Source organism: Nematolebias whitei, chromosome 3 (assembly GCF_014905685.2).
Source record: "Nematolebias whitei isolate Nwh7 chromosome 3, NemWhi1, whole genome shotgun sequence".
Taxonomy (NCBI): domain Eukaryota; kingdom Metazoa; phylum Chordata; class Actinopteri; order Cyprinodontiformes; family Rivulidae; genus Nematolebias; species Nematolebias whitei.
This window is the reverse complement of record NC_056500.1, coordinates 5723138-5743837: the sequence shown is the minus strand read 5'-3', so window position 1 is coordinate 5743837 and position 20700 is coordinate 5723138. Positions and strand designations below refer to the sequence as shown.

The following is a 20700-nucleotide window of genomic DNA, read 5'->3' as shown; positions in this document are numbered from 1 at the left end:
CTACTTAGTTTAAATCCATATTAAATACACTTTAACTGTTTAAATCCATATTAAATCTACTTTAACTGTATCTGACGTTTGATTAAACTCTGTCTTACATGACTGAGGAGGATCATGTTTGAATCCTGTAAGCTGTACAGGTTTATCTATTTCTTTTAGTTCCAACTTTTTTGTGTGAAATTGAAAAAAAAAATCTATTAAAGGCGATAATTCATATTTTTAGTTTGATTGGAGGTCATGGAAACTGTGGACCAGGAAAGATTAGTGAAGGTAAAGTTCGGAAAGCTCTGAAAAGAATGAAGAAGGGGAAGGCAGTAGGACCTGATGACACCAGTGGAGGTTTGGAAATGTCTTGGAGAGATGGCAGTGTGTTTTTTCACTCAAATATTCAATGACATATCTGAGGGTGAAAAAATGCCTCAAGAATGGAGAAGAAGTGTGCTGGTGCCCATTTTTAAGAACAAGGGTGATGTACAGTTGTAGCAACTACAGGGGAATTAAGTTGAGTCACATGATGAAGATCTGGGAGAGAGTTGTGGAAACTAGACTTAGACGAGATGTGACTGTCTGTGAGCAGCCGTATGGTTTCATGCCAAGAAAGAGCACCACAGATGCCATCTTTGCTTTGCAGATGCTGATGGAGAAGAACAGAGAGGGTCAGATAGAACTCCATTGTGTCTTTGTGGATTTAGAAAAAGCATCTGACAGAGTGCCGAGGGAGGAGGTGTGGTGTTACATGAGGAAATCTGGAGTGGCAGAAAAGTATGTTAGACTGGTACAGGACATGTATGAGGACAGCAGGACAGTGTTGAGATGTGCTGTAGGAGTGACGGACAGCTTCAAGGTGGAGGTGGGAGAGCATCAAGGATCAGCTCTGAGCCCCTTCTTGTTTGCTCTGGTGATGGACCGACTAACAGATGAGGTCAGGCAGGAATCCCCGTGGACAATGATGTTTGCAGATGACATTGTGATCTGCGGTGAGAACAGATAACAGGTGGAAGAGAACATGGAGAGGTGGAGGTATGCACTTGAAAGAAGAAGAATGAAAGTCAGCCGTAGTAAGACAGAGTACATGTGTGTGAATGAGAGGGAGGAGGTGGAACAGTGCGGCTACAAGGAGCAGAGGTCACAAAGGTGCAGGACTTCAAGGACTTGAGGTCCACTGTTAAGGAAAATGTGGAGTGTGGTAAAGAGGTGAAGAAGAGAGTCCAGGCAGGATGGAGTGGATGGAGAAAAGTTTCAGGAGTGATTTGTGACCAAAAGGTGTCGGCAATGGTCAAAGGAAAAGTTTATAAGACAGTGGTGAGACCAGCTATGTTGTATGGTCTGGAGACAGAGACATGGACAAAAAGACAGGAGACAGAACTGGAAGTAGCAGAAATGAAGATGGTGAGGTTCTCCTTAGGAGTGACAAGGATGGATAAGATTAGGAATGAGATCATCAGAGGTACAGCACAGGTTGAACAACTGGGAGATAAAGTTAGAGAGACCAGACTGAGATGGTTTGGACATGTCCAGAGGAGGGACAGTGGGTATATTGGTAGAAGGATGTTAGAAATGCAGCTGCCAGGAAAAAGCCAAAGAGGAGATCTATGGATGCAGTTAGAGAGGACATGGAGGTAGCTGGAGTGAGGACAGAGGATGCAGAGTGAGATGGAGGAGGAGGACTCTCTGTGGTGACCCCTGAAGAGGGAAAAGCTGAAAGAAGAAGAAGATTCATATTTTTAGTTTGTCTGACTTCCTGTTGTTGTTCAACTATAAAGACAGAAGAACCTCTGATTTTCACAAATGTAGGATTTAAGTTGACATAAATTATTTTGTGATAAGTAATCATTTAGTTTTGAATCTGATTCATTTGCAACCGTCACAAACAGACCACTTCCTTTTTATTAAACATTTAAAGTTCACCGTCAGTCAATGATTCACGATATATTAGTCACTTATCGGTGCCTGGTTAAATCAACAACTTGTGCTGCACCTGTTGTAAAGTGTTCTTGTTCTCTCCATGAGGAAACTTTTATTTTGACAGGTTCTGAGCTGTTCTTTGAATCCTCACCTGTTATGAACCGGCCCTGGAGGTGAGTGTTAAACAGCTGATGGTGAGTCTGTCTGTCCTGGGAGCAGAGCCGGGACGGACCGTGGGTCAGGACTTTTCCAGGTGCTGACAGTCGGTATAAAGGCGTCGGCTCCAGATACAAATGTTCTGTACCGGGACGTGGAAACGATTGAGGTCAAAGTCCAAGTTCAGACGTGTTCCAATAAGAACATGGACCTATGTTTCGGGTCGGGCCTTTAGTTCTCTCTCCCACAACCCCTTTCTCTCCTGTGCAAACAGTTCTCAGGTGTCAGAGGGATCGCCTGCTTCCTGATGTCTTCCAGCGATAAAACTGAAAACATGCATCAGTGGATGCGTCAGCAATGTCCACATCCGGTGGGCAAAAATAATTGAATTATGAAAGCCGCCTGCCGTTCCCTCAGGCTCAGAAACTTGACGCTCGTGTCTTTAACGGAGTACAAATTGTCTGTGAAGTTTGCAGCTTCACACGCAAGCACCTGTCTCACCTCCCTCTACTCTCACAACGTGAAACTAATAGCCCCCCCAATAAGCATCCCATAATGACGGCGAGATTAACGTGTTCTAAACTCAAAACATGAGCTCCTGATTAACTGCCCGGAGAACGTCGGCTCCTTTTTTTCTGTTGGCAGAATGTTTTTTTGTTTGCTATTCTTTTTATGGCGTCATGTTTCAGGCCTGGATTCTTGGGATTCTGACACCCGTCTGAAGGGCTCTTTAAGTGTCTCAAATGTCACATAGCATCCCCCCCCCCCACCACCTTAAACCCCATCAATCCTCAGCTGCACACCCGAGCCCTCGGCTCTTATCACTGGCCACTCAGCCCCTGACGTCTGAACATTAATTTGGAGACGAGCCATCAGCTATTCTTATAACTCGACTCTGCAGCATCTGAGGGACAGATTCATGTCCTCCGTCCTCTTTTACTCTGCATCTCCTGTGATGGTGAAAATGCTTCCTCCTGTAGTGGACTTTGAGCTCTGAGCACGTCGGTTTAGCTGTTTGTGTGCAGATATTCCATCATGAACTCCAGCATCGTGAACTCTTTAGCCAAAATGTACGATCCGAACCCTCTTCACGGTCAGAAGCTTCATGGAAGGAAGTTCTCTCTGAGTGGATCAGACCGGCCTCCGGCTTCATCCTCAGCTCACCACGAAGCTGCGCTGCGCTGCATGGAGAGCAGGATGGACTCCCTGAGCTCCCAGATGGAGCACTTGCTCACCATGCAGCAGACCGTGCTGACCCGGCTGGACAGCCTGTCCCAGGACGTGAGGGGAATGGGCCGGGACCTGGCCTCCATTGGCGAGGACGGGAGAAGCGGCTCAGAGATGGAGGCGGTTTGCAGGGAGCTGAGCGGGGCTTTGGACAGGGCGGGCGAGCGCATAGAGAGTCACGGGCGCAGGCTGGACGGGGTGGAGAAGCTGGTGGGGGGCACCCAGCAGGTGATCAGCCTCATCGGGGAGGTGGTGAAGAACTCCAGGCTGGTGGAGCTTTTATTCAAACAGCCCAGAAACAAAAGCAGCAGGAAGGTGAGGCAACACTGGGCCTAAAGCATCTGTAACATCAAACATTATTTAATCCAGATGTGCAGATTTTCTGTTCCTGTTTTTGCAAATATTTACTCTTTTAATGTGATGGCAAACAAACTGCTGCCGAAATGCCTCGAATGACTTAAAACGCTCATGATTTTTATTTTTCCTGTGCTTTTATTGGAAATATGCAAATTGTTTCTTTCCCTCGTTTCTTTAAACGATATTTGCAGTTTAACTACTTCTGCATACTTTGTGCAAGTTTAGCCATTTTAGCACTTGCAGTTTATTGAGGAGATGAATGCTGTGACTTTTGCACTTTTCTAACTATTTTAATTTATTTCCAAACGTTTTAAAAATGTAAATTCATTGAGATTTTTCAGTCCTTTAAAACATTTTTTCTCTTTTAAATCTGCTTCAGCATGTGGACTAATGTTTATTTTAATTCTACATATTCTTAATATTCTTAGTTTAGCGTATTTCTTAGTTCATATCTTAGATCTTATTTGTGTTTTTCATTAAAATTTATATTTTTGTTGGATGTAACTGGGACCATGTGCACACAATTTCTTTCCACCACATGTACCACATGTGGTGTGAATGACAAATAAAGAAACCTTAAATCTTAATATAGCTTTTAGCTACCATTATGCAACTTTTAGCTTTTACATAACCTTTTAATTCTTTTAGCTATCTTGTTAGCTTTAGCTTTTAGCTATCATTTAGCTGCTTTTAACTTTTATCAATCAATCAATCAATATGCAATGGCAGCACAACAGCTCAGTGGTTAGCACTGTTGCCTCACAGCATGTCCTGGGTTCAATCCCCAGTATGACCTGGGGTCTTTCTGTGTGGAGTTTGCATGTTCTTCTCGTGCTTGCGTGGGTTTTCTCCGGGCACTCCGTTTTCCTCCCACAGACCAAAAACATGCATGTTAGGCTGCCTTAAGACCCAGGCCCCTTGCAAAAGAGATCTGTGATCTCAATGGGATTTGCCTGGTTAAATAAAGGTTACATAAAATAAAAATTATACTTTATTGATCCCAAATGGCTGTGATGGACTTGCGACCTGTCCAGGGTGTACCCCGTCCCTCGCACAGTGATTGCCGGACATGGGCATCGGCGACCCCCGCGACCCAAAATGGAAGAAGCGGGTAAAAGATAATGGATGGATGGATGGATCCCAAAGGGAAATTTCATTTTTTCATCAATCAATATAAAGCTAATTTAAAGCTATAATCAATATTTTTCGCTATATTTTTGCTACTTTTAGTATTACCAAGCATTTAGCTACTTTTAACATTTTGCAAACATTTTAATATATTAGAATGCAGCTAAAAGTATACCTTTTGCTAGGTATTTGCTACTTTTACCTTTAGCTACAATTCTGCTACCTTCAGCTTTTCGCTAACTGTTAATACTTTTAGCCTTTTGCTACATTAAACTTTCGTCTACTCTATAACGTATGACTTTAGGCTAATGTGCTACTTTCAGCTACTGTTTTGCTCCATCACACTGGTGTTCTGATTATTTCAGCTTCAACAACTCAGTTAAAGCTTCTTCGGCTAGTTTTAGCAGCGTTTTTCGTTACTCAGCACTCGCACTGCGATGTGACTCTGATTGTGTTAACCTTTGACCCGGTGGACCCACACTTGTAGTTCTCATTAATGTGAAACAGTTTTTTCTCTCCCTGCAAAGGTTCTTATTTGCCTCCGAGGTGTAAATGATTGGAGTCAGGCTCGTTATCACACCCAGACCCTCGGGTCTTTATCAGAACCGGGTCGGACTGCAGCTGGACAGTGAGAGTGCCACTTGTGTGTTCTGTTCTGAGTGGGTGACATTAATGCAATAACAGATTAGATGCTACATAATTACATAACACTGAGTGTGGTATTCATGGGTGGAACATTGTGAACCCAACAACAAGCTTCCTGTGTCTTCAGGATACGTTTTTGTTGGTGTTCGAAACCTTTAAAGCCTCCATCCTTCATATTAATAACAAGGGCTGATCTAAAGTCAGCCTTGATTTGATTAAAGTGTCCTTAATGAGCAACTTTTCTTTTCTGCTACAGTCAGAGTGACCTTTTCTCCTTAAGTGGAGGCTTCTGAAGAGAACATTGTTCTGGAGTTATGGTGCCACCACAGCAACAGCATCAAACTGTCGGACTTGGCATCTTGTTGTTCAAATGGAAATGTCTGTCAACGTTAACAGACTGGTTGGCACCAGAGTCCTGGCAGCACAGCTGTCTGCCTTCCTTTAGAGAAATGTTACATAACTTACTTAGGTTGATTAAAAAAAAGTTTTAAGTATTTTTTCCACAATACGCTCTTTTGTCTGTTTCATCTTCAGATATATTTGTGTCAGATTGAATTATTTTCATTACAAAAATCAAAGGAACAACATAAGTGTCCAAGAAACAGCCAGAACCTAGTACACACTGAGTACATGCCTAATATTTACCTGGTACATTTTGAGTATATACCTTGGGTATGCATCTAGTACATACTGTTGTGTATGTGCCAAGTACATACAGGATTCTTACCAACTGGGTACGTACTTAGTACTTAATTGTTGGTACCAGGTACCAGATACATATCTGGTACAAAGTATTTATCCAATATATATCGAGTATGTACCTTGGGTATGTATCTGGTACATACTTTGAGTATGTACTGGGTACAATATGTATACCATATTTTTCAGAATACTGTATAAGGCGCACTTAAAATCCTTTAATGTTTTTAAAAAATCGACAGCGAGCCTTATAGTACGCCTTATGTATAGTCTGATTGTGCTTGATTTAATTTATTTATTTTAGATATTTATTCATTTCATTAAAAAACAAAATAACTAAATACAATAGAAAACAAAAAATGTGTATATAATCAAAAATAAAATGAAAGGCAGCAGAAGAAGAATAAATCCTATGCTATCTGCCCCTTTTTGCTATGAATATATTCAAACAAAAGTAATTTACAAAAAAAAAAACAAAGCTAAATAAAAACAACATCAAGTCAAACAAAATTTGTATGGATACACATTATACTTTTCCATATTCCTTCAGAAACTGACCTTGGACTGAATTTATGTACAAAGTAGTACACTGCGCTCAAAAATCTGTCTAAATGAACTTGTTTCGCTTAATGCGCCTTATGCATGAAAACTGACCTGTTCATTGATACTGCACTTTATAATCCAAAAATATGTATGTATATGTATTCAATACTTATTTGGTTTGTACAGTTGATACCAGGTACATACAGGATACATATCTAGTACTTATCTGATATGCATCAAGTACACTGGGTATGTACTAGATTCAGCGGAAGTTGGTATGGTAAAAGCATATGTACCGTACACATTGAGTATGTAACGTAAATACACTGGGTACTTACATAGTATGTAGCAGGTACATATGGGGTACCTGGTACCAAATAAGTACTAGGTACATTGCTGTTTTTTACATATTTGATGCCAAAATAACAATGACTAAAAAACATAAAACTTTTTTTTTTTTCGGGGCTATGCACCAGGTCTCTATCTCGTATTTACTTGTTACCTACCAAGTACTCACCAGGTGTATCGAGAACACATTGGGTTCATTTCCTGAACTTACCTTGTACGATATGTACCCTGGATTCATATCAGGTACTTACCGGACTGTTTATGTATTGCTGCCTAAATTAAATAAAACCTAAGGCCACATGGTTAAAAAAATAATTCAATAAACTTTTAAAATGCATATTATGTTTAACCGTAAACGGTTTTCCTCTTTTTTAATCTTGTCAAGGCAAAGGACGACAAAGACAAAACCAAACAGAACCTGAAGGGAGGAAAAGCTCAGAAGAAACGAAAACCCCAGGACTCATCAGGTAAATTAAAAACCACGCAATGATCTAATTTCTCTCCAAACATGAGCTCAGAACAGTTTCTTACATGATCAAAAAGAAAACATGTGTAACTCCTGTTTCTGTGAATGTTTAATTGGCCTCCTTAAAGCTTAAAATGAATGAAAAATACACATTTTCAAACATAACTGATGTAAACGTATGTGTTTTTCTTTCTCTTTTATTGTGTTAGTTTTGTTATGAAAAGAATATTGCCAAAATTCAGGTGGCGTGAGTTGTTGCTTGAATTTTTCCAGTGGTTCAAGTGTTTGCAAATGCTTCAGACACACAAACGAGAGCAAAACATGTGATTACCCGAGAACGAATGAGCCAAAGTGGTACCAGCAGCGTCGTTTACACAAACTTGACACTCACGGGGACTTCTTTCGGACTTTACAACAAAAAGCACAAGTTTTAAATTCACATCTTAGTCGTTTTAGATGCAACGAAAAGAAAATAACGTGAGTACGAAGTTATATAAAAACACACCCCGGAGGTGAGTGTGCTCTGATTTCAGCTCGTTTTACAAGATGAGTTCTACCGACAATGACCTCAAGCACACAATGAATGAAACGCCGGTGCCAGAAAGAGACAACGGAGCGCTTCCTCCTGGGCGTACGAGCCACTGACAATACACCGAGCACCTTGTTGTCCCCACTTTTCATTTAAAAAACTGAAAAGATGAGGATTTAATTACAATCCTGACTGAGACAAAACATTGGAAAATAATAGTAAAATAAGCTGAAATGACAATTTGTGTTTTTATAAACCATTTATAAACCATGCATTGTATGGGACAGTTTACAGTTGAAAAGATGACTCATCGCTTTTCTTGTCGCAATGACTCGGGTCGTTTGGCATGCCTGTAATGTCATTTCATTGGCACTACAAGATGACATAAACTCTGTACATCTACAGTAAGCGCACACGCTTACAGGATGTTTTAATTTGTTTTTCTAACTGGGAATCAGAGCAACTGGCAGCTTATGATGTGTGACTTTTCTAATTAAAAAATGGACCTAGCTGTTTTTAAAAATGACAAGATAAAAACCACAAATGATGCCCTTTTGCCCACCGTGTGCACACAAAATCCACTTTAGGAAGACCTGAAGAGGTTTACTAGCATTTCTGTGTTAATATCCTTCATCGTGTGCTTATTGTTATGTTATATGTAAAAAAAAAAAAAAGACGGCTTCCGTTGATGTTTTAGTTAATTTTACATTCACAAGTAGAAATTATTTGGTTCTGAACCGTCTTTTTAATAGTTTTTAATGTGGACCATAAACTTTATGATAAATCAGCTGAAACTGTGAAGAATTAGGAACCAGGAAACAGTAACACTTTACAATAAGGTGCACAGAATTTGAGTAACCACTGGGGAACGCCTCCGGAACGAATCAGGAGCTAATGCGTAGTTAACCAGTACTTACTGGGGGACACACAGCCAAGCCTTATTAGGGGACTACTGGTTTGTTACCACAGAAACAGAGGAGAAATTCTCCACGTGTGTTCTGAATAATAGCCAGACAATGATTTGGTACTCAGCAAGTGATATAGTCAGACATAGTTAAGATGACAGCAGTTCAAGATTATGGAATTGCTAATCAGTGGTAAAAATCCAATAAAACCAGTAATCACTAGGAAACAGGTTTTTGACCATTACGAGCTGTGACCTCACTGGTGCACGGTTTATTCAGAACCCACATGGAGAATTTCTCCTCTGTTTCTGTGGTAACAAACCAGTAGTCCCCTAAGATGGTTTGGCTGTGTGTTCCCCAGTAAGCATTGGTTAACTACCCATTAGCTCCTGATTCGTTCCTGAGGCGTTCCCTAGGAGTTCCCTAGGAGTTAATCAAATTCTGTGTACCTTATTGTAAAGTGTTACCCAGAAAACTTGTTTCTTAAAAAAAGGGGGCGTGGTTTGAGCCTTTCTTGAGAAATTACCAAATATTTTTTAAACATTGTTTAGTTCTGATCTGCCTCTAAAATTTCCAGGACGCCCTCATGGAGCTAATTTAAGACTGAAAGACTTATTGGGAAATAGGAGTCCCGTTAGCGTTTAGGTGATACGTTTTAAATTCAGAGGGACTTTGTGTTTGCTATGAACTGAAAAGCTTACATTATTGCTCAAAGATCAATAAAACCACTATATTCCAGCCAAGAACTGTCCCCTATTTTGATCTCTTCTGGACTAAATTAACCGATCAAACAGTATGAAACATGAAAATTGCTTCTTTTTTTTTTCTCCATCTTCAGATTCCTCCTGTCTGAATGAGTCTGTGCTGCAGAAACAGGTGGAAAAGCTCAACAAGGAAAACTCTGAGCATTCCCATTTGAACGCGGAGGCTGACATCCAGGGCACTGAGGACGCAGGAAGTACAGGACGAAGACAGGAAGCGGCAGAGCTGATCCTGGATGGGTCAGACACTCCTGCGAGACAAGCAGAGGACAGGAGGAAGGAGGCTGAGGAGCGAGAGGACGATAAAGAAGATGCCTTTGACGACACAGACGAAGAGGAAGAGGAGCAACGGGCAGAAGATTTGACAGAGCAGAGCAGGGAAGAGGAGGACGGTATAGAGAAGGGGCTCGAAGGAGAAGAAGTGTCATCAGAATCAGAGAAGGACCCCAGCTCCCAGGAGAGGTAGTAATATCAAATCTGGAGTTTCTTCTGATGTCTTCGTACAGAAATGACAAACGAGGCGCTCTTTCTTTTGCTTTTATAACATCTGAAGCTCTGACGATGCCGGAGCTTCTAGCAAACGTCGCGTCACAGACGAAGACCTGGTGAAGGACGACCTGAAGAAGAGCAGGGTGGAGGACAACGAGGAGGGCGGCGCTCAGAGGCACGAGGGGGAGGCCTCAAAATCTGAAGAAGCAAAGGCAGAAGCTGAGGAGTCGGCAGTGAAAGAGTTCCTGATCGGTGAGAGTTCAGAGTCCATGAGTGGACTTGTCCTTCACCGGACTAAATAATGTAGAAGAAATAGAAAATGACAGCTGTTATCTATGTCGGTTTATGACGTTCAAGTTTCATGCCACAGCACGGCGCCTGCTCCAGCGTCACCAACGTGTCCGTCATGCAGCTGTTAGAGCTGATAATGAATCGCTGGCATGTTGCTATTTTCATCCACTTTGTTTCCAGGCGCCTCTTCCTCCGTCACTGCTTCGCTCTGCAGAACCACTTTGTGTCCTAATATTTGTTCTCCTCTTTTCCAGACTCAAGCCCCCCACCGTTAGCGCCCTTCGACCACCGCATCGTGACTCCCAAACCCCACCAGATCGCCACCTATTACACCATAAACAGGGAGGAAGTCCTCGGCGGGTGGGTGGGCAGTTTATTTAATTACATCAGACTCAGATGATTAAAAGTTTTGGTGCCCTCTAATGAAATAACAGAAGATTTTGCAGCCTGTGATAGGCCGTCCTTTGGGCTGCCTCCTATAAATGATTGTGGCCCTCGGGGGGGGGGGGGGGGGGGGGGTGATGCAAAATAACATTCCTCTATAATGTAATGAACCATAACTAAATGCAGCCTCTCAAAATGAAGATTACTCCTCTGCATTACTGGCGTAATCACAGAGACTGTTAGCCAAATTTCTGCAACTAGCAGATTCATTATAGCTTATTCAAATTATTAGTTTAGAGGGGACAGAGAGAGATGGTGGAGGAGGACTTGCTGTGGAGACCCCTGAAGAAGGAAAGAAAGAAGATTTAAATGATTACAGTAGTCCCTCACTACTTCACGGTTCGTTTATCGCGGACTCGCTCTATCGCGGTTTTTCAAAATAAGATTGCACATGACACACAGTTGGCTGACTTGATGGATGAGCCACATGATCAGCGTGGGATTTTATTTATATATATATATATATATATATATATATATATATATATATATATATATATTTTTATTTTATTTTTTTATTTAAAATAAAATTGATTTAAAATAAGTTATTTTAAATTATTTAGCACCGTTGTGCAGCCCACACTGCAGGATAAGCTTCCTCCTGCAGCTGAACAGCTGATCTCCGTGCAGAGCGTAGAAGTGGGCGTGGCCAAGAGAGCTGGCGGGTGGCTGAAGGCAGCAGAGACAGAGAGCTAAAATCATGATATTCTGTGCTCTTGAAGAGCGTTTAGAGTTTAGAAACATTGTTTAGAATATTGCAAGAGTGTCGGAAGAGTTTAAAACGCCTTTATACTGGTATAGAGTATATATATATATACTTACTTACTTATACTTACTTATATATATATAACTCATTTTCAAGAGAGACCTGTTTAGGGAGCAGATGGGGGGGTTGAGGGCCTTGCTCAGGGGCCCAGAGTGGGGTGAAAGAGGGTGGAGGCAGGTGTGGGTGTTTCACCTTTTCCACCCACATTTTGATGTTGACGGTACCGGGAGTTGAACCTGCGACTTTCCGATCACAGTCCCATCTTCTAACCTCTGCGCCACCACTCCCCAACGCTGAACAGCAGCACGAACATGAGTCTGTGTGAGCCGAATGAACGCAGCAGCATGAAATAAATCAGCAGCATGAGATCAGCAGCTCTTAAACAAGAGAGTGTCACAAACATTAACTTGTAAAATGTTTTTCAACAGCACATCCAAGCAGGGCAGCAAGCGTGCAGTCTTTCACACGTTCAGCCCCTGAAAATCATCACCTTTTGTTTAGTTAATGACAAATCAACATGCTGGAATGTAACCAGAGATCCTGTTTGGTGCAAAAGTGGCCAATGGACACTTGGCACTCATTACATAAAAGTGGGTACTTTGGAAAAACGCAGTAAACAGATTTGATTTTATTGTCTTTTCACCTGTTCTTGAATCCCAGCCATGTTTTTTGTTGAATACTGCTTGCTGAATGTATGGGAGTGGTGGCGCAGAGGTTAGAGAAGGTAAATGGTAAATGGACTGTACTTATATAGCGCCTTTCTATCTGAACAAGATACTCAAAGCTCTTTACAACACAATCTGTGCCTCATTTACCCATTCGGCACTCTAGTACCTCTCTACAAAGCTAACTGGACAAATCAGAGCTTCATCACATTCAAACACCGATGGGACGCCCATCAGAGGCAATGAGAGGTTCAGTGTCTTGCCCAGGGACACTTCAGCTTGTGACTGCTGGTGGATTCGAACCCCCAACCCTTGCATTGGAGGACGACTGCTCTAACAACTCAGCCACAGCCGCCCTGAGAAGGTGGGCCTGTGATCGGAAGATCACTGGTTCAACTCCCGGTACAGACAACATCAAAATACGGGTGGGATAGGTGAAACACCCACACCTGCCTCAACCCTCATTTACCCCACTCTGGACCCTTGAGCAAGGCCTTTAACCCCCACACCCCTCCGGGCGTCCAAGATGGCAGCTCTCTGCTCCACACAGATGGCTGCGGTAGCTCGGTGGTCTGTTGTTGTGTCAGGAAGGGCATCCGACGTAAAAATAACTGCCATGTCTTTGTGCGACTTAGTTCGCTGTGGCGACCCCTGAAGAAGGGAGCAGCCGAAAGAAGAAGAAGAAAATAAAAACAACTGGTTGCTGAATTCAGTGCACAAATAATACTTTTCAGTCCATTCGCTCTGAAACGATCAGTTTTCTTAATATCGTTTCTATCATTCTGGCTTGAAAAGAAACATTTTGACACGTGAGCTCAGCTAATGTGACTTTCCTTCCGGCCTTTTCTACACGTTGGTCAGTCAGACTGCTACAGGTGCACAGGTTTACCCAACTTATCTGTGTAACCAAGATTGCCTATTAGACAAATATGAGGCGGAATGAATGGAAGTAGCTCTGATATGTATTGAACATCTTTAAAAATCACTATTAATCAAATAATTTTGCAATTCCTGCAGCTTTTTGGGGACTAAAGAAGTCATGCTTTGTACTGTAACTCTATCTTATATGTCAGTCGTTCATGCTTTTATTTGGTCACCCTCAGTTGTTGTTTTACATGTGCTGTGTTACCAGAAATGACACTGACAATAAAGTGATAAACTGCTCTTCATAAGCTCCTGTGCAGAGCGCAAAACAAAACTTTAGCAGTTAGAAGCATGCACACGTTTGTGAAGTAACTGGTGCACAACAAGAACTGGGAAAAAAACAAAAAAACAATTATGAATAAAATGTTCATTTTCCAGTTGCGTTAAACCACAGCTCATCAACGTATCATTTGTTCAAGAAGCTGGAACCAACAATTAGCAATATATATTATTTCTAAATCATATTTGAAGATTAAAATGTAATCTGACAGAACAGTAGATTCCAACTGTCCTTGAGTTTCACTCTTCGTGTGTTTGTTTTTCCTTCATTAGGGGTCGTTTCGGACAAGTCTACAAGTGCCTGGAGAAGTCGTCTGGTCTGACTCTTGCTGCCAAAATCATCAAAGCTCGGAACCAGAAGGAGAAGGTGCCGTAAAAAAGTCCAATGTCCAAAGAACACGAGCTAGAATCCAGATTAGACTTGACAAACTTACAGCCCAAACCTGAAACGTTTCCAGCTCCTCTTGAGCTGAGCTGCTCTAAAAGTTCTAGTTTCTTGAATGAACACGTTTCTCCGGGGGATAATTTGATCCGTTTGCACGTATTCAGGTTGCAGATGACAAAAGATAAGAACTCTGCCTGTTGGACAACTTTCTGTTATATCTGACAAACCCAATCTGCAGAAAGACTATCAATGTTTGTGGTCGCTGCATCGTTTCAGTGACCGTATGAGCTGCTGTAGGAATAAAAACATGTAGGTTGCAGTTTCTGTAATTGTTTGTGCAAAATTTTGAAATGCAACTCCCCAAAGCAGCTTAAACTCTGATTCTAGGAAATCTGTGGCCTTTTTGTAAATGTTACTGAACAGAAAATATGCCCCAGAGCTTTTTTTTTTTTTATATATATCTTTGTTTGGCGAGAATGAAGTATTCTGCAGACAGGTCGGTTTGAGACATACAGACACTGCACTGGAGCTGTTACTCATCAAACAAATGAATATATATTATAAATAAAAGTTGTTGCCATGACAATCATTAGAGAAGTGTTTTCAGTCTTGTAATTTGTAGTGTAAAGCGCTTTGAGTATCTTGAAATAAGATAGGAAGGCACTATATAAGTACAGCCCATTTACCATTTACCATTTAATTATTAGTTGGAAACATCTCATGCGAGCAAGATGTGAGCTGAATTTTAACTATCATCAGCATAACAATAAAAAATTATCCTATGTTGTTTAATAACTTTACCTAAGGTAAAGCATATTGGGCCAAGCACTGAACCTTGAGGAACTCCATGACTAACGTTGGTGTAATATGAAGATTCATTACTTAAATTTACAAATTGCAATCTATCAGATAAATGTGATTTAAACCAATTTAGAGCCATTCCTGTAATTCCTATATCATATTCAAGCTTCATTTGGCCTTGAGGATAGTTTTGAATTTATAACTTAATCATTGGAACATTTCAGTTCTTAAATGATCTTCACTGTGCGTTTATGTCAAACCTGTTTGTCAGGAGGTGGTGAGGAACGAGATCCAGGTGATGAACCAGCTGAACCATGCCAACCTCATCCAGCTGTACGCTGCCTTTGAGTCACGCCACGACATCATCCTGGTCATGGAGTAGTAAGTCTGTTTCGGCGTGTCTCTGTTTGGTGCTGGGAGCTTCGTTAGGCTGTAACCGTGTGTGTCTGTGCTGCAGCGTGGAAGGAGGGGAGCTGTTCGATCGCATCATCGATGAGAACTACAACCTGACGGAGCTCGACACCGTGCTGTTCATCCAGCAGATCACCGAAGGCCTGCAGTACATGCACAAGAACTACATCTTACACCTGGATCTCAAGGTAAATCTGATCGTTTTAATGTTTAAACGTGCCGCAGTTTGACGTCCCATTTGGTTTAGCTCCATATCTTGGTTAACAGCCTGACAGAGACGCAGACAGAAACTGTCTGAAAGCATCCGTCATCAGTCTCACCAACAGCTTTTCTGTTATTTTTCAGCCAGAGAACATTCTTTGCATCAGCAGAGCTACTAACAAAATCAAAATCATTGACTTCGGCCTGGCGAGGAGGTAAAACTTGTAGAAACCTCAGCTGCTGTGACTTATTTATTGTAGCAGTCCTACATGACTCGGGTGTTTTGTCTTCCGCAGGTACAAGCCCAGAGAGAAGCTGAGGGTCAACTTCGGAACGCCTGAATTTTTAGCTCCTGAAGTCATCAACTATGAGTTTGTTTCATTCCCTACGGACATGTGGAGCCTCGGCGTCATCACGTACATGCTGTGAGTTCAGCTCATAAATGTCATGTATTCTTGGTGGCCAAAGGGAAAACGGAGTAGCATGAATCCAGACAGAGAATATAAGAAGGTAAATTGGAATTTATCTATTTTTGTACCAAACATTTAACACATAAAGGCTCTAAAACATGAGGCAATGCTGAGTCCAGCGTACCAACCTGAACAGCCGTAAACATGCAACGGAAGAAAAAGCCTGAAACTAAAATGTACATTTTACTTTTAATTAAAAGTTCATTTAGAAAATATAAAAATTTGCCACATTTAAGGTCATTACGGAAAACAAATAAGGCCCCAATTTACAACAAATAAACTAAAATATCGGGGTTTTTTTAGACTATAGGGCACACTTAAAATCCTTTAATTCTTAAAAAAAAATCAAGTGAGCCTTATAAACCAGTGTGCTTTGTGCTTACTGACCTCGAACCGATTTTATGTGGCACACGGCGCTCAAAAATCTGTCAAAATGTTTTAGTTTTGCTTAATGCGCCTTATAATCCGGCGCGCCTTATATATGAAAACAGACCCGTTCATCAGGGCCAGCCCAAGCCTCCATGGGGCCCTAAGCGAAATTTGGTTTGGGGCCCTCTGTTTCTGCTAATAATGTGGATTACTGCAATCAACAGTCAGATTATCAGATCATTCACCCACATAACATAAACTCATTGCAACTCTGACAGCCCTGCTTACATTAGTCTATATGTGTGGTACTAAAAGTAACCCCAAAAAAAACACCAGTATGTAATGTATTTTACAGCAAAAGTGTCATCTGGTTTAATATCTTTGGTTTCAAAGAACTGCAACAGTAATGTTCAAAATAATTTGTAGGGCAAGTTCAACAAGAAACAACAGATAAAATAACCTAAATGTATAAAAATAACTCAATATGTGCAAAAACAGACAAAATTAAATAAAAACATAAATAAATATCAAGGAAATACTTAAATAATATAAATGAACAATCACTTGAAACCACGTAAAATGGTTTAAAAAAGAAATTTAAAGTTGAACAATTCTTAAAACTATGTACTGTGAATGTATGCAATAATTTGCAAAAGCTGAACTTAAAATATTAAACAACCTTGTTATTTCTTCCTGAATGGTTCACAAACTTCCTAAAACCTGTGCTACCACTTAGCGGGGCCCCTAGTGGCCCCGGAGCCCTAAGCAGCCGCTTACTTTGCTTGTGCCTTATGCCTCCTAAAAAAAACAAACCTTGACCCCTCAGTCGTTTCCAACTACCGGCCTGCCTCCAGACTCCCATTTGTTTCTAAAGTACTGGAGAAAATAGTCGAGTCCCAGTTGAAGTGCTTCCTGGAAGGTCACACAATCTTAGAGCTTTTCCAATCTGGCTTTAAACCTCTCCACAGCACTGAAACTGCCCTACTGAAGGTTTTTAATGACATCTTCAGATCCACAGATACCGGTGATTCTGTGCTGCTTGTCCTGTTGGACCTCACAGCCGCCTTTGACACCATCGACCATGAGATCCTCATTGCTAGGCTGGAGCAGTGGGTGGGCATCACAGGGTCAGCCCTCAATTGGTTCAGATCTTACCTCAATGGCAGATCCTTTTGCGTCTCCATCAAGGATTTTAGTTCCGCAGCGGCAGAGCTTAAATGGGGGGTTCCGCAGGGGCCCATCCTGGGTCCCCTCCTATTCTCTTTATACCTGCTGCCGCTTGGTGCTATTTTCCGGAAACGCAACATGCCCTTTCATTTCTACGCTGACGACTGTCAAATTTACTTCCCCCTAAGACACAATGGTACATGCTCTATTCAACCTCTGCTCGACTGCCTGGCTGACATCAGGGACTGGATGGATTTAAACTTCTTAAGTTTCAATGAAAAGAAGTCTGAAGTCATGTTGTTCCCTCCCAACGACACGATCACAAAGCACTGCTTCGACCTCTCCGCTCTAACCCTGTCAGAAAAACAAAGAGTCACTAATCTGGGAGTGATAATGGACCCTTCCATGAAACTTAACAGTCACGTAAACATGATTGTTAAATCATGTTTCTTCCAACTGAGGCGGCTGTCTAAACTGAAGCCCATATTGTCCAAATATAACCTGGAGACAGTAATACATGCATTCATTACATCTAGGCTTGATTACTGCAATTCACTCCTGTTTGGTATCAGTCAGACCTCCATTGCACGACTACAACTGGTCCAGAATGCAGCAGCCCGATTTTTAACCAGTACAGGCAAAAGAGAGCACATTACACCAGTTTTGGCCTCACTGCACTGGTTACCAGTTCACCTTTGAATCCAGTTCAAAATACTTCTGTATGTCTACAAATCACTGAACAGTGTCGCCCCCATCTCTCTGATCTGCTACAACCTTATGTCCCACCACGTTCCCTGAGGTCAGCGGACCAATTGCTCCTCACAGTTCCAGGAACTCGTCTTAAGCGTAGAGGTGACAGGGCCTTCTCTGTAGCAGGACCAAGACTCTGGAACGAGTTACCTCTGCTTGTCAGACAGGCCCCTCCCTCTCGGTTTTCAAGTCCCGTTTAAAAACCCACTACTATTCAGTAGCTTTCAACACAAGATGATCTGTGTTTTGATCCTGTATGTTCCACACCGGTTAGTCCTCATTATCTGCATCGTTTTTATGTCTATGTTCTGATTTACTTCATTTTGTATTTTGTTTTGTGTGTTACCTGTTGTTCTGTCTGTACAGCACTTTGGTTGGCCTTGTCGCTGTTTTAAGTGCTCTATAAATAAAATGGTATGATATGGTATGCCATGCTGTTCATTAATATTGCGCCTTATAATCCGGTGCGACTTATAGTCCGAAAAATACGATATTTCCAAATCTACAAAACATTCTGTAATGTCAGATAAAAGGCTCAAAGGCCTAGAAGTGCAGTGTTTATATGTACAAATGCTGAAAGATGAGTGTAAACTCAACAAACGGCTCCACATGAACCTGGAGAAACAGATTATCTCCACCAGAACACACTCCTGTGTGAAAGTAGCTGAAGTCCAGCTCATCGTGTCCCTGACCTCCATCTCCCTTCTGTCCAGGCTCAGCGGCTTGTCTCCGTTTCTGGGGGACGACGACAACGAGACGCTCAACAACATTTTGTCCTGCCAGTGGAACTTCGAGGAGGAGGAGTTCGCCGACATTTCAGACGAAGCCAAAGACTTCATCACACGCCTGCTGGTGAAAAGCAAGAGCTGGAGGATGAGTGCCACCGAGTCCCTCAGACACGCCTGGCTGTCAGACCAAAACCTGCACCATCGACTACACCAGAAGGTAGAAAACGGCATTTTGTGCGCATCCTTTATGATTGTCTTTGTTGTCATCCTCTTTGTTAAAATCAGGTCTCTCTTGTAAATGAGTCCCCGAGGCTCAGTGGGACTAACCTGTTTAAATAAAGGTTGAATGAATGCAGAAATGATCACACAGCTTCATGTTCCACTGGCTGCAGGAGACAACTGTTGATGCAAACTGGACAAAATGCTCTGCAGCAAAGAATGATCTTATACCGACGTCTATAAATATTATAAATTTGCAGATATTTTATGCAAAAAGATTTAGAACTGTGCAGCAAACAAACAAGAAAATATACCAGATTATGTTTTTTTTTGCCCCGAAATTAAACTTTACATCAAAACACACAGGGAGTCCTACAGTTTGTCTTATTTTTTTATAAACCAAATGTAACACTGTGCATCACATTTTCAGTTAATAAATGGTACTTGATACAAAAAAAAGGTGTTTTATGAGTTTTATTTTGAATTTTGCAGTTCCGATAAAAGTTTCCGTCATTTGTCTTGTTGCAGAAAAACAAGTGCCACTCCTCGCGCACTCCTCCCCAGGAGAGCTGAACAGGTGAGAGATTATTTTTACATTTTTATGAATTAGAAAACAAATTTAAGTTTTCCAACTAAACATAGACGCTTTGTTTGCTTCCCTTTTAGAGGCACAGTTTGCATTATGACGTTTAAGGGCCCCAGCGCCCAATACTTGGACCAATCCTGCTGTACCAGTATGGCCACTGGGCTTCTATTCTGCCTCACGTTTTTGCCTTTGCATCGCTGCACATCATGTAGATCTGAGCTGGAAATTAAGCTATTTTTTTTATAATCGCCTGCTTGCAGAGTTGTTAGAACAACAAGCTCTTTCCTAAACCAGTAACGACTCTCCAGTTATATCCAAATACTCTGAAATATTGCAACAAGTGTCACTTTTATGATTGCTGATGAATGTACCGCTGTAAAATTGAAAAGTTGTCTGTTTGTGTCGTTAAATATTTTGTTGTCCAGGCTTATTTTGCATGCTTTGTTTTAGACCACTTTCTTCCAAAAAACTTTGTAAAGAAAATGCAGAAAGATTTTCATTAGGTTTAAATTTTATTTTTTTTATTTACAAGTCTTATCAGGAAGTTACTCAAATTGGTTAAAATTAAAGTGTCCGTCCCATTAATTTATTTTGTATATACCGCAGCACAGCTTATTCCGCCTGAACGTTTCCTAGAGAATTCTTGTTTATTTGTGCAACACCTTTAGCTCTTTTCCACGGCAGCCTGCTTCTCTGTCTGTCTGCGTTCATGTTGTTTTTGCTCGAGCAGTTTGGAGAACCCCTTTCACCTTCCATGAAGGCATACCGAACAACACATACTACCTACCAACGATTCATGTTAATGACTGAACTGGATTCTTACCTTCATCTATCTGCTGTCTCAACCAGACTGTACTTGAAGTGCAAAACTTTTTATTCAACATGTCGTGTTTTTACACCAGCAGAAGCAACGTTACACAAACGATGCTCATAAACGCACGGTTCAGGTCGATGGAGAGCCAACAGCGGAGATGCTCAGTTGTTGGCTCTTCCATTTTGAATTAAAAAGCTTTGTGTTTTAAATAGTTTTTCATCGTAATTTATAATATCCTTTTCAAGTTTTCTTGTGAAAGTATATAACTCAAA

At 41.4% G+C, this 20700-nt stretch overlaps 1 protein-coding gene across 1 annotated transcript; it reads left to right on the top strand.

Moving 5' to 3' along the window:
• The first annotated feature begins 3019 nt into the window (after positions 1-3019).
• mylk4b (myosin light chain kinase family, member 4b) lies at positions 3020-20381 on the top strand. Its single transcript, XM_037674466.1, has 13 exons — positions 3020-3603; positions 7394-7475; positions 9747-10131; positions 10223-10410; positions 10704-10809; positions 13801-13894; positions 14985-15094; positions 15171-15312; positions 15470-15540; positions 15622-15750; positions 18795-19026; positions 19557-19605; positions 19695-20381. The coding sequence occupies exons 1-12, from the start codon at positions 3097-3099 to the stop codon at positions 19599-19601; spliced, it is 2091 nt and encodes a 696-aa protein (XP_037530394.1). The 5' UTR covers positions 3020-3096; the 3' UTR covers positions 19602-19605; positions 19695-20381.
• The last annotated feature ends 319 nt before the right edge of the window (positions 20382-20700 follow it).

What these genes read in the sequence shown, in the direction of transcription:
- mylk4b (XM_037674466.1), top strand. Translation starts at nt 3,097, where the DNA reads ATGAACTCCAGCATCGTGAACTCTTTAGCCAAAATGTACGATCCGAAC. An exon ending in ATCATCCTGGTCATGGAGTA is followed by an intron (nt 15,095 to 15,170) that starts GTAAGTCTGTTT and finishes TCTGTGCTGCAG; the next exon opens with CGTGGAAGGAGGGGAGCTGT. An exon ending in ACCATCGACTACACCAGAAG is followed by an intron (nt 19,027 to 19,556) that starts GTAGAAAACGGC and finishes GTCTTGTTGCAG; the next exon opens with AAAAACAAGTGCCACTCCTC.